General features: G+C 41.0%; 1 protein-coding gene across 1 annotated transcript in view; it reads left to right on the top strand.

Annotated features, from left to right (window-relative positions):
* dlgap2a (discs, large (Drosophila) homolog-associated protein 2a) overlaps nt 1–12,634 on the top strand; it is a 176,575-nt gene that overhangs the window by 161,217 nt on the left and 2,724 nt on the right. Inside the window, exons 8-9 of the mRNA XM_061844217.1 lie at nt 7,458–7,843; nt 12,469–12,557. Coding sequence (XP_061700201.1) covers nt 7,458–7,843; nt 12,469–12,557 — 475 coding nt within the window. The remainder of the gene's footprint in view (nt 1–7,457; nt 7,844–12,468; nt 12,558–12,634) is intronic.

Genomic DNA, 12,634 nt, shown 5'->3' on the forward strand with positions numbered 1-12,634 from the left:
TGAACGGTTGTTTTTTGTTTAGTTTTTTGTATGTGCCCTGAAATTGACTGACAACCAGTTCTGGGTGTACCCCGTTTCCTGCCTGAAGATAGCTAGGATTGGCTCCAGCCATCCTGTGACCGATGTGAGGATAAGCAGTTCAGGAAAAGATCAATGGACATGGTTAAATAATCCTTGTGTGAGTCTGACTGTGTTTCATTTCAAATCAAATAAATTGAGCAATGTTGCTTGGGTCAAGATAGGAATAGGAAATATAAACCGAGGGCCTAACTTTTGCCAGCACCACCACCCCACGGGATTCAGCTCCTCCTCTGGACAACTTAATGGGTCTATTTTTGTCTTCCTGCTGAGTCATGGCCCTGAATAGACTTTTTTTTTGTTTGTTTGTTTTTTAAATACATACACACACATGCACACATATTGCCTGGACACATACACTCCCCTCGCTTATTGTCACTAATGCATCGCTTCATCATTGAGAAGTTCATTTTGTGAATGGACAGCTGCATGAGTCATTGATTCCCTGAAGCAGAACGATCTTCACAGATGCGACTTCTCTGGCTATTAATAAACACAACCAAATTAGAGGTGAGAAGGAGGTTAGAATGTATTAAGAGGTTTGAAGCACTTGCTCTAAATGACAAATAATCTCTCTCTTTTCTTTTTTGATAGCAGCTTCTCCAGTAATTGTGCTGTTCAGGGTACGATTTAATTAGGCAAAATGCTATTAATTTGGCGCCAACCTTTGGGAGGGCTTGTGTGGACGGTGCAGCTCATTAGAACCCAAAAGAGATCCCACAAGGCCTTCATTAATTACCTTGTGTGATTTAAGCATTTGTGAACGAAAAATAAAAAAAAGAACCACAGTGCTCTTCACAGTTTTTCCAAGGGTAACCCATGAACTTGAATCACATTGAAGGGGCAAGTCGCCGTTTGGGTTTGAAATCTATCTTTGATTACACCAGTACTACAACCTGTCTGACACATGTTGAAAGCACATTTTTTTTAATGAAGCATAATTTTTAGTTGGGTTTTTTACTGCAGTGTTTCTCCTCTAAAAAAGGCTTCATTTCCAGAATTCAAATCCAAAGTAAACACAGGTGTTGCTGATGAAATAAACAAAGCCTCTCTAGCATGCGAGTGCAGAGCCCTAATTAATGACATCAGTAACAGCTTTGTTTGCACGCCCTTGTGTCAACATGGCTGCTGTGAAAAAGGTCAGTCTTCTGCATCGGCGACAGGATAATAATACCTTACAAAACAATAACAGTCAAATTTGAGAATTTCGCCAAATTTGAGGCCAGATAGCGAAAGCACAAATGTGCACTCATTTTTGCTTCATTACAAGAAAGAAACACTAATCATCAGCGGTGTGGACTCGAGTCACATGACTTGGACTCGAATCAAACTTGGATTGGATGACTTTTAACTCATCTTGACATGTTAAAAGATGTGCAATTCGATTTGTACTTGAACAGCCACGACTTGCGACTTCGCTTGGACTTGAACCCTCTCACTTGAAAAGAGTGAGAAACCATCACTTTCTCTTTCTACATGTTTAACTTCATGCTTTACTCCAGGGAAATATGATGTGGGAACATAACACTATTGTGACAACATAATCCTGAATCTATTATTGTTATGATGTCAAAGTCTCCTGTGTCCTCATTGCAACTGTCTTATTTTTTATTATCTATTAACAGTTAAAGGAAGACTCTCCCCAAAAATTCATATGTACAATAAACCCTCCAATGTGAAGTAATATTATTATTACATATATTTTGGTCATTCATAGAAAAAACATTTAAATAAAGAACATTTTTGAAATCCAAGCAAAATCGGGATGTGTGCCAGCTTTCACAGCCAAGCAGAAGAAACATCCTTGACTCTGCCCCTGACGTCGCCGGTGCTTAGCATAACAGATCATTCGTTCTAGCTTAGCCAAGTTGCCGACGTGTTGTGCAACAAAACTGAGAAAACGCACCTAAATTTCTCCTTCTTTAACCTCCCATGGGGTTAACCTGACAGGATACAGCTGTGGCTGTCACAGTTGAGGGTCATTCACCAGCAGGGGAAATTTGCACGCATCTAATCATTACTGGTTATTAGCTGCTGAGTTATAGCCTCTTGTGCTAATACTGTATAAACAACAACATACGTTTTGAGGGTGGCGCAGCTGTTCAATCCCGGACGTCCGTGTGTGGAGTTTGCATGTTCTCCCCGTGTCTGCATGTGTGTAAACTTGCCTCGTGCCCGTTGAAACCTGGGATAGGCGCCAGCATTCCTGCAACTATCGTGCAGCTAAGAAAATAGATGGATAGATATATACGTGTAAGCACACAACACTTCCCGGTTACTATTTACGGTGATGCGCGCATGCAAAGCCCCCTGCCACCGACCCCCTCGCATCCCCGCAGCTGGTCGAACGCGAGAAATGGAGCGCTTGAAAAGTACAATTTGGGGAAGGTAAAAAAAAAAGTGTGGCCACAAGCAGGCTCGTATAATCTCTACAGTGAAACCAACTCCTCACAAAAGCATCAAATCTCCGCCGTCCATATAATGGGACCGTTATTATTCATCGTCAACACCACGCTCCTCCCGATAGATCGACTTCCGCCTGTGTGCATTCTGGCTTAAACGCTTGAACATTGTACATTGTTATTTTTGTTTTGTTTGCTCAATGGCGGGAGTAGTCATAGCACGGAGCATCGACTCGCTGTTACACTCGCTTTGTTGGCTCTGAGCACACAACACTTCCTGGTTACTATTACGGCGATCCGCGCGTGCATCCCCCCCTGCACCCAGCTGCCGGCCGAGAGGTTGACTGCTTGAAAAGTACAATTTGGGGGAAGAATATGTCTGGCCACGCTTGCTGCATAATCTCTACATCAAAACCAACTCCTCAGAAAAGCATTAAATCTCCACGGTCCATATAATAGGACTGTTATGGTTCGTCGTTAGTGCCACGCCCCCTGTGTGTATTCTGGCTCAAGCGCACGGGCTTGAACATTGTACATCATGCTAATTTTGTTTTGTTTGTTTGTTATTATTTTTCACAAAAATCGGCCACAAAATGCCAGATAGTGGATGTTCTCTGTTGGGTGAACGTATCCGCGAGCAATGGGGGGTCAGAACAGGAAGCACTGCAGCCGTGGCAAACGCTGATTGGCTGTCAGTTTTTCAGCCTGGCTCATTGGAATGTCTGAGCGAGAGAGGAATTTCGATAATACTTTTCCAACTTTGAGATGTTTCTTGGTGAAATCTGTGGATAACTCTGGCATTAAAAGAAACACTGAACCCTCATCTACTAACTTTTAATGTGTGCTCCCATTCCTATTAGTTTCGACAAAGTCTTCCTTTAACGCCCTGTTGGGCATGCTTTGGTTGAGGTATCGCCCAAGAGGTACCGGTCGAGGTGAGACCAAGTGTTTGCTTTGAGAGCCACAATTTAGTCTTGTTTGCCCTCAAATCTTGAATCTAGTCTCAAGGCACTTATAGGTGTGAATTTGAGTGTGAATGGTTGTTTGTTTACACGGTTATGAGGACCAGCGTTCTAATCCCGGCCCTCCCTGGGTGGAGTTTGATTGTTCTCCCCGTGCCTCCTGCCTGCGTGGGTGTTTTCAGAGAACTTCAGTTCCCTACCACATCCCACAAATGTGTGGTAGGTTGATTGAAGACTTGCCCGTAGGTGTGAATGAGAGTCTGAACAGTTGTTTGTTTATATGTACCCTATGATTGGCTGGTGAGCAGTTCAGGGTGTAACTTAGGGGTCGGGAACCTTTTCGACTGAGAGAGCCATAAAGGCCAAATATTTAAAAATGTAATTTTAAAAGAGCTACAATGTATTTTAAAAACTAAATACAGGTGTATTTGCGCATTTATGTAAGACCAACACTTTTTAGAGTACAATAAGTCTCTAAATTATTGAAAATAACATTGTTACGCTGTTGCTCACCAATGATGACAAAAGTACTTCTTACCATTAATGCGACAGCTAATGCTGCACGGTTTTGATGATGGTTTTGGAGTCTGTTTCATACATTGTCAGATTAAGCTTCACGCAGGTGTTGAGACTTCCGTCTGTTTATCGTGAACGTAATTAAATTTGATTTGCCATCTTGATGGTACGATGGTGAATGGTTCTTGCCAACAAAGGCATGTCTTTTATTCGTTTGGTTATCTTGCCTTTATGTGAAGTTGGCAAACTGTTTATTGACAAAGTCGAGTACGAATGTTGTGGCATACTCCCCATCTTTTAATTCAAACACACAGCAAAACCCTCCCTCTCCACAAAGTCTCTCTATTCTTGTTTGTTGAAAATTTCGGTACTCATTTTTTTCTTTGAGCGACCTTTGTCAAAAGCATTTCCATAATTAGTTATTCTGACACAATCGGCATTAGCCCCTTCTGCGACTGTGGAGATCGATTGCCACACTAAACAACAGCAACCCTACTAGGACAAACTGTCTCTGCGTCATTTGCGTTTTGGCGCCCACAACAAACTACGGCAACCCCACGAGGACAAACCTCCGCACGACAAAAATAGAAAAGTACAATGTGTCATTACGAGGGCTCCCGAGCCATATGCAACCACCAAAAGAGCCTGATATGGCTCGCGAGCCATAGGTTTCCCAACCCTTGGTGCAACCCATCTCTCGCATGAAGGTAGCTGACTCAAACTCACATTTACACCATCACTGAGTGGGAACTGAACCCACGTTGCCTGCACTAGTCACATGAATGCACCCCTGCACCAACACGGACCAACAGGATATAATAAATAAATGAATAAATAAATACATACATACATTAATTCTCAACACCACTTATCCTGGTCAGGGTCACGGTGCACCTGGGGTCATCCCAGCTGACTTTGGGCAAAAACCGGACTACGCCCACAACTGGTCACCAGCCAATCAGAGTGCACATATGGATACAAACAACCTCACACTCACGCTGTCACTGAATGGAAACTGAACCCACGCTGCTCGCACCAAAGTCAGGATAGCGCACCACTATAGAGCTCGTGCACCTAAGTCACCGAAGTCACGTGACTGGCCATACTGCCAGTCAAACAAAGCATTGCTCAATGCTAAGTCGGTTGGAGACGACACGAAAATATGTCTTATAGCACGACGCCCAGAGTTTCGTACGATCCCGTTAAACATTTAGAGGGTGATAATAGACAATGGTACACGGAAAAATAAGACACTAGGCATAGAGGACCCATATTTAATGCCAAAGTCGATGTTTTCGCCAGTTAGAAATTGGACTGTTAACCCGCTTCTGCTTGTCTTGGACAACTGGATCTACACGTGGATCTGGTGAGTAAGTCGTCGAGATTTACACGGAAAAGTTTGAAAGCGTAGAAAAGTGTGGGCGCATACAAATACTTCATTGCTGGATCTGTTCTCAATCAAGTATAAATCCCACATAGTGATGGAGCCACTGAGATTTTTTCAATACAAATACCAATATTTAAATAAATGTCTCCTGCTTTTCCACAAACTCACATTCATTAACTATGATTGGGGGGGGGGGGACAGCTCCTCCGTACACGGACCTTGTTGCGGCCACACATTAAACTTCGGTAAACTTCTGCGTGACAGACTTTTTTTTTTTTTTTTTTTGAATATGCATTGTTCTCAAATGAGACCAATGTGTATTTAAAAAAAAGAAAAGAAACCGCTGGGATAGGCTTCAGCCCCCGCTACACAGTCGTGTCTATTTGGTTGGGCACAATCCATCAGGTTTAATTGCAGAAATCCATCGATTTTTCTTTTCAGCTGGTGTTCCATGTAATGATCTCTTTGAAGATCTGTCTCATCTGTTGTGACAACCAACAGCACAACAGGTCTCAGGCATTGTGTACATTCTGCTCCGGTTCAATGTCCCCCACACTGTCGAGCAGCTCTTTTTGACCGGTAATATGGCGCCGTGAAAATGGTGATGTCACGTGCACGAGCTCTGTAACATCGGTAACTATAATGTATACATATTATTTAAAGCTAAATGTTATCGGAAATTAAAATGTCTATTTTGTTGGTAAAATGACTTAATACTCAAAGTGTAGAACTTGAGTCTGGACTTGAGGACAAAGACTTGAGTCTTGTTACCTGCAAAGCAATGACTTGGTCCCTTCTCTGCTAAATCATTGACATTTTGAGAAAGGGGCCCAAGAGTCTTTACGTCACTTTGAGGTGCTTTTATTAACTATGGCTAGGCTTACAAGGGGCAGCTGAAGTCCACAATCATCAGTCTTGAGCGTGTTCAGCTTCGGGTAGCGTCAGCCGCACCACAGCTCCAGCCGCTCCTCTTCCTGTATTTACGCAGACTTGTAGCCATCATGGTTGAGGCTGATGACTGTGGTGTCATCTGCAAACTTCTGGAGTTTGACAGCTGGATGCGTTGAGGTTCATGTAGAGCGAGAGAGGGAGCAGTGAAACAGGATACTACCTCGTACAGTTCCACAGATCCATAGAAGATCTGTATGAAGATTGACGCGAGTTGGCTTTAAGATTTTGAGGCAGGATGGGTTACGGTGGTGTTTGAATGCGTATTGTGCATAAGTTTGAGTATAAGTTTTTACTATGGGGTACCTCAGTGTCTTGCACAATGCATCAAAGGTAGTGATCAACAATGCTCACTCAAAAATCATTATTATTCCATGATGCATTCCAGTGATATTGAAAATGATTTTCCATGTTCATGTCAATATTCCACACAAGACAAACTCATCAGTCATGTGGGGAGGAATCTTGAGTGTAAGAAGAGCAACACATCACAACATGGAATGGACACAAAGTGATTTGTTTTTAATTAGTTTTGTAATTATCTTAAAAGAATTTAATGTTAGAATATCTTTTGTTTAAAATTCCACTATCTGATATTACTCTGGTACATTACGCTATGCTACTGCAAAGACGTAATTTAAAGGCGCGCTCCGCCGAGGAGGTGTTGGAAAGCTACTTTTCATTCAATTTGTGTGTGAACAATGTAACCCGCTATCTAAAAATAGATGGTGATTTGGGAGTAAGAAATGAGTGAACGATTCCTAGCATTGGGTTGTTAAGTTTTCTGATGGGCCGGCAGTTTTATCATATTTAATTCACCATGTCAGCCGGCTAATATTCTTGCAGGAAGCCATGCTTTACAGTATTCTGCTGTGTGTGGCAACAGGTGATAGGCAGGATAGTTTTACCTTCTATCTAGTGGGAGAGCATTAAACCATTCTGTCTGCCAGCGCATATGGCCGTCTTCAATAGATGAACAAAGATTATGTGTAGCTTATAAATAATAATTGCACATCCAGTTTAAGGATTTGGCTAATTTCCAAGAGCACACTTTATAATCTCTCTCCATACAATAGTTCACAAATGCTGCGCTATCAGAATTGCAATTTTGTGCAGCAATGACGCATCTATATATTGTGCGTATTTACTGTCCTCTTTTTGCAGCCATTACCTACACACCAAGCTACAAGAATCCTCCTCCACCCGTCCCACCCCGCAGCACCTCCAAACCCCTCATTTCCATCACAGCCCAAAGTAGCACAGAGTCCACCCAAGATGCTTACCACGAGGGGAGGCACCTCCACGGCGGGATGTGGGGCCCAGACGGTCTGACCCTGGGACTGAGCCCTGGCAGGGTCCTTTATAATTCAGTTGAAAGCCTGGACAGCGCCAAAGCCGCAACGCTGGCCATGGAGGCGGCCGGGATCATGGCTGGAAAAAGACACCCGTCCACAGACAGCCACAGCTCAGTCCTCACCTGTGACAAGGCCATCCTTGTGTCGAAGGCTGAGGAGTACCTAAAGACACCCCGATCCTCCATAGGAATCCAGGTTAGTCTCGATTCTCCGTGAGGTCTCGGGGGGTTTAAAGAACGCCACAACTATTGTATAATAATCCAGACACAAAGAGAAACATACTTCTCAATTCAGTCGCTAAAAATAGGCCCAGTAAGTCATCGTCCCACAATCCATCAATTAGGATTCAACTCATGTTGTTCTAGTGAATGGTTCCCTCCAGGCTCCATTCACTCCAGCTCCAATTATGTTTGCATTTGGAAGAATAATTAATTTGGAAGAATACACTTAAACTCACCTTGCAATGGATGAACAATGACTTAAAATGCACAACCTTTAATGACTGCCCGTCTTTTTTTTTTTTTTATCAATGCGGTGTGCATTGAGAGTTTTTTTCTTTTTCCCCATTGTTAGCCCTTGAATAAGTCTTTGAAAATGTCTTCTATTTATTCACCACTAGCCGGACTTTCCGCTTAGTATTTCCGAACTCATTTATATCCCCCTTCCTTTACATATGCAAATACACACACTTTAGACCCTTTCGTGAATCTTAATATAAAGTATCGTTTTAAGGGTCATTTGCCATTTTTTGACCATAATAAAGGAGACGTTTTAGAATTGTTTTTGGAGTTTTCAAGTGTCTTTATAACATGATTGATGAAGAACTATATCACACCTTAAACACCCTATTTTTGGGGGTCTTGCTGAAATGAACCCATTTGAACTGATGGCCCCGCCTCATGCAAATGAGCCAGATGTCATCATGTTTCATATGCTGCTGGCGAGTACAGATTTTGTTACTATAATGAAAAGAGGTGGTTCTAAGGGTGGCTGCACAAAGAGCCCATAATGACACTAATCAATTATTGTGTGAATTGTGTGAAAAGTTTGCTGACAGAGCCATGAGAAATGGAAATAGGAAGCTAGCAAATTACGATAAAGTAAACTCCACATATTTGCTCTTCAACACTGGCAAATTTGCAGATTTTGTTGATTTTGTTATTCACCAAATAACAACCATACACAGTTACTGTGACATGTATCTAGTATTTCCACTACAATATCCAGTATTCCCATTGACTCGTGCATATTTTCGCTCCTTTATCGGAATTCAGAGAATATCCCTGAAATGCATCGATTGCTTCGGTGTCTTGCTCACACAAGCCACCTAACTCTTGATCTTTGCACTGCCAATCAGCCACCCAAGCGTGATTGAGACTGATTATGAACTGCTGCCTTCAGAGCTTGACAAGCTTAACATGCAATCAGGGCATCATCCTCCCACACCAGCCCACATATGATTCTGAATGAATGGATTTTACAATAGTACAGCCCAATAGAGATGAAGCCGAGGCTGAGCGAAATGAGAAGTAGAATGGGGTAACGGGGTAAAATTGCATTGATGGAGAACATGACCGTGAGTTAGTTTGCTTGAATTATTTGCTAAGTTTTATACTGGCTCTTGTGGCATAGCATGAGAGTCTTCAAGAACTTAACTACTTCTTTCACAACCTTTCCTCATTAACTGTCGTGAAAATAAACAGACAGGACTCAGCGGCTGCATGGGTGAGGAATCTTCTTTACTCAACAGCATGTTAACTTGTGAGTCTTCACAAGTGACGTCCTTTCCCCATGTCATCACCCTGGAGGCGGTTTATAAAATTGTTTTGTAACACGGTCACCGGAGTTGAAGTTACATAAGTATTATTTCTTTCTCTGATATAATTCACTCTATAAGTCACTAAGCCCCTGAAGCAAATGAAAAGTCCAAATACAAAAAGACTGGGTGGGCATCATCTCGGCAGAAACGGGGTCCTTCCTCGAATGCAGCTCTCGGGGTAGCTATCTCACTATGTATGCATCAGACACAAATAACTCACCTCTGGGTGTTTATTTCTAAAACTTGGAGAAGGGGGGGGAGGGTGAATTGAAAATTAAAATCATGAACTTTAAAGTAAAAGTAATGAAATGTATGAAAACATACTGTTCCGTTAACTTGAATGTCAGTATATCAGTAAATCAACTTGCGGAATAATGGCAAAAATCTGCTTCCTGGTGCATTCTGCTAGACTTAATTGTAATTTTCTTATGCAATAATGTGAATCTCCCCCCCCCCCCAAAAAAAAAAAATTGGTCGAATGTCAATGCGCAATATACATGGGAAACCAAACCTCACGTTTTATAAATGTCTGCCGCCATCTACAGCCTATGAGAAAGGTGTACACTTTCATTACATTCATTACATATCATGCTTGAATTATTTTTTTAATACGACTGATGACTGAACAACAACCTTCATTAATTTCTTTATGTTTTGTTTAATGATAAGGCTTTCCTGAAATGCTTTACAGTTTAATTTAAATCCAATAAAATAAAAGTAAAAGTGTTTCTTCTGTCCCTAAATGTTTTTTTCAGAGAATTAAACCTATCTTCCAAATTCTCCCTAGGTAATCAAACATATGATCACAACTGTGGAAATAAAAGAATGGATGTGAATTTGAAAATAAGAGCAAGTACATATGAATTATTATGTGTTAAAATATAGTTCCTAATTTCAGAATAATTCTTTGTAAAAACTAATAAAATACAGATCATAATATGTTTTGAACACATTGCTAGAAGCAAAATCATGAATTATAAAAGCACATTATACATGGATGGAAGTGTTTTCCAGAAATCTGAGGTCAACTTTGGGGGTGCATATATATATATATATACAGGAGTACATTATACCCGAAAAAATTACAGTATTACTCTTTTAAAAATGCTTCTCAAAGCCAGTGAACTATTTCAGCTGAGGTTGGATTGATTTATCTCGACCTCACATAGATGTCCTAAAACATTAAAAAAAGACCTTTAAAACAGCTTTCAATGCAGTCTGTTCTGCATGGAAATTTATAACATGTTTTTGGCATAAAATAACATACATACAACATAACATGACATCAATCCATCCATTTTCTGAGCCTTTTGTCCTCGCAAGGGTCGCAGGAGTGCTGGAGCCTAGACCAGCTATCATTGGGCAGGAGGTGCGGTACACCTAGAACTGGTCGTCAGTTATCATATTTTCTTATATTGTTGCAATTCAAGTTGAGTTGCCCCAGCAGAAGAGAGATTCCTGCATGATAATGCATATGAATGAATTTATCATTAGAATTAACTAAATTAACCTTCTTCTTTACTGATTTTTCATTCATCCATACAACTTGTTAAACCACATTTGTGGAGAAGCAACATACTGTATTTCTATTATTTCATCTTCCACCTTGTTAACAGCTCTTAACACAGTGGGCCACTTTTTAAAGTTCTGCATGTTTGTGTTCCAAAGTGCCGACTGGTGTATTTACAGAATTACAAATAATCAGAGTAACATAGAGCTTATGTCGTTATAGTAGATGGTTCTAAATTTTAACCTTTTCCAATCATTATGTAGGAAGTGTCACCATTGCTGTTATGACTGAAATTTCTTATTGTTCACTCTTTTGAGTCCATGAACTCACCATCACAAGCTCCGCCAATCTCATTTCAGACTTTTAGCCAGCATGCGAAAATATTTTTTATCCGCCTCATCGTATAAATAGACTTGACATAGTTCCTTCGTATTTCAAGCTCGCAATGTACAAACCTAGTGATAAAACTGAACTGAGCCGAAGTTATATGAATTTCTTCCATAGGTCTTGTTCGCGCTGCTCTGTTTTTCCTCTGTGTAAGGGGGGAGGGCACATTTCACACAGAAAAGGGTCTTCAAGTGAGCAAAGAAACAAAATGGTACAGCACATCGCCTTTCGGCAGGGATTATATGTCTCAATATCCACATACTGTGTGCCGGCAAATCACAAATGATTTGTGAGCCATTTCTTTTACAGACACGGGCACAAAATGTTCAGTGGACACTTGGGGGGTGCAGACAGACAGACCAAGTTATTGTGACATTGAGCCCACAGGAAATTAGGATCACTCCACAAAGAAAGCAAAGAAATTAGATGAGAAGGAGACGAGCAAACACAGGAGAGAGTCAAACTGGAAGGAGACCTGATTGTGGTCAATCGTGAAACCCCAGAGAAAGCTACACACACATGAGTATCTTTCTTCTATGTGTTTATTTTTCTTATTTTTTTTCACCATCCATCACTGACTGACTTGCAATGCTGAGGAAGTGTTTCTGTTCTTTGAATGAATGTAAATCCAATATTTTGATTTCATGTATGGTTTTTTTTCTTCATTCCATTTCTTTGAATTAATAAATCCTTGAGATTCACTTTGTCATATTCTGATGCTCATCTATGACTGCAGGGGATTTATTCATATTTTTTTTCATTCATATTAGTTTGGAGACATCACCGGTATCCTCAAAGTGACATTTAAAAATGCTATAGGAGGCATTTGTATGATTTTCTTTCGTTGTTGTTTTGATGTTACTTTCATTTTCAAATGAATTTAACCGCTACAGAAATCAACCACGGTAACAAAACATTTTGGGTGAAAGCAAGGAAGCACACGCCACCTGTGGAGAGAAACCTTGTTGTCTCTGAAACCTCCATAAATCATGAGATGTTTACTGACGAGCTTTGGACAGTTAAGCCCAGTCCCAGTTCAATAAAGACACAAGCATTAGGGGCGCTAGCTGGCATAATGACAGGAATATTGTGTCTGTGCGTTAGGTGGAGGCTGCAACCGACTCCGAATCTGAAAGCAAAGGCTCCAGGGAATACCATTCTGTTGGGATCCAGGTGGAGGATGACAAGAAAGGGTACGAGAATGAATTTTTGCTATCACCAACAACTACTGTCACTTTCTTTATTTGTTTTTGTCTCCTCTTGTTAAAAA

This window comes from Syngnathoides biaculeatus, chromosome 15 (genome assembly GCF_019802595.1).
Source record: "Syngnathoides biaculeatus isolate LvHL_M chromosome 15, ASM1980259v1, whole genome shotgun sequence".
NCBI lineage: Eukaryota > Metazoa > Chordata > Actinopteri > Syngnathiformes > Syngnathidae > Syngnathoides > Syngnathoides biaculeatus.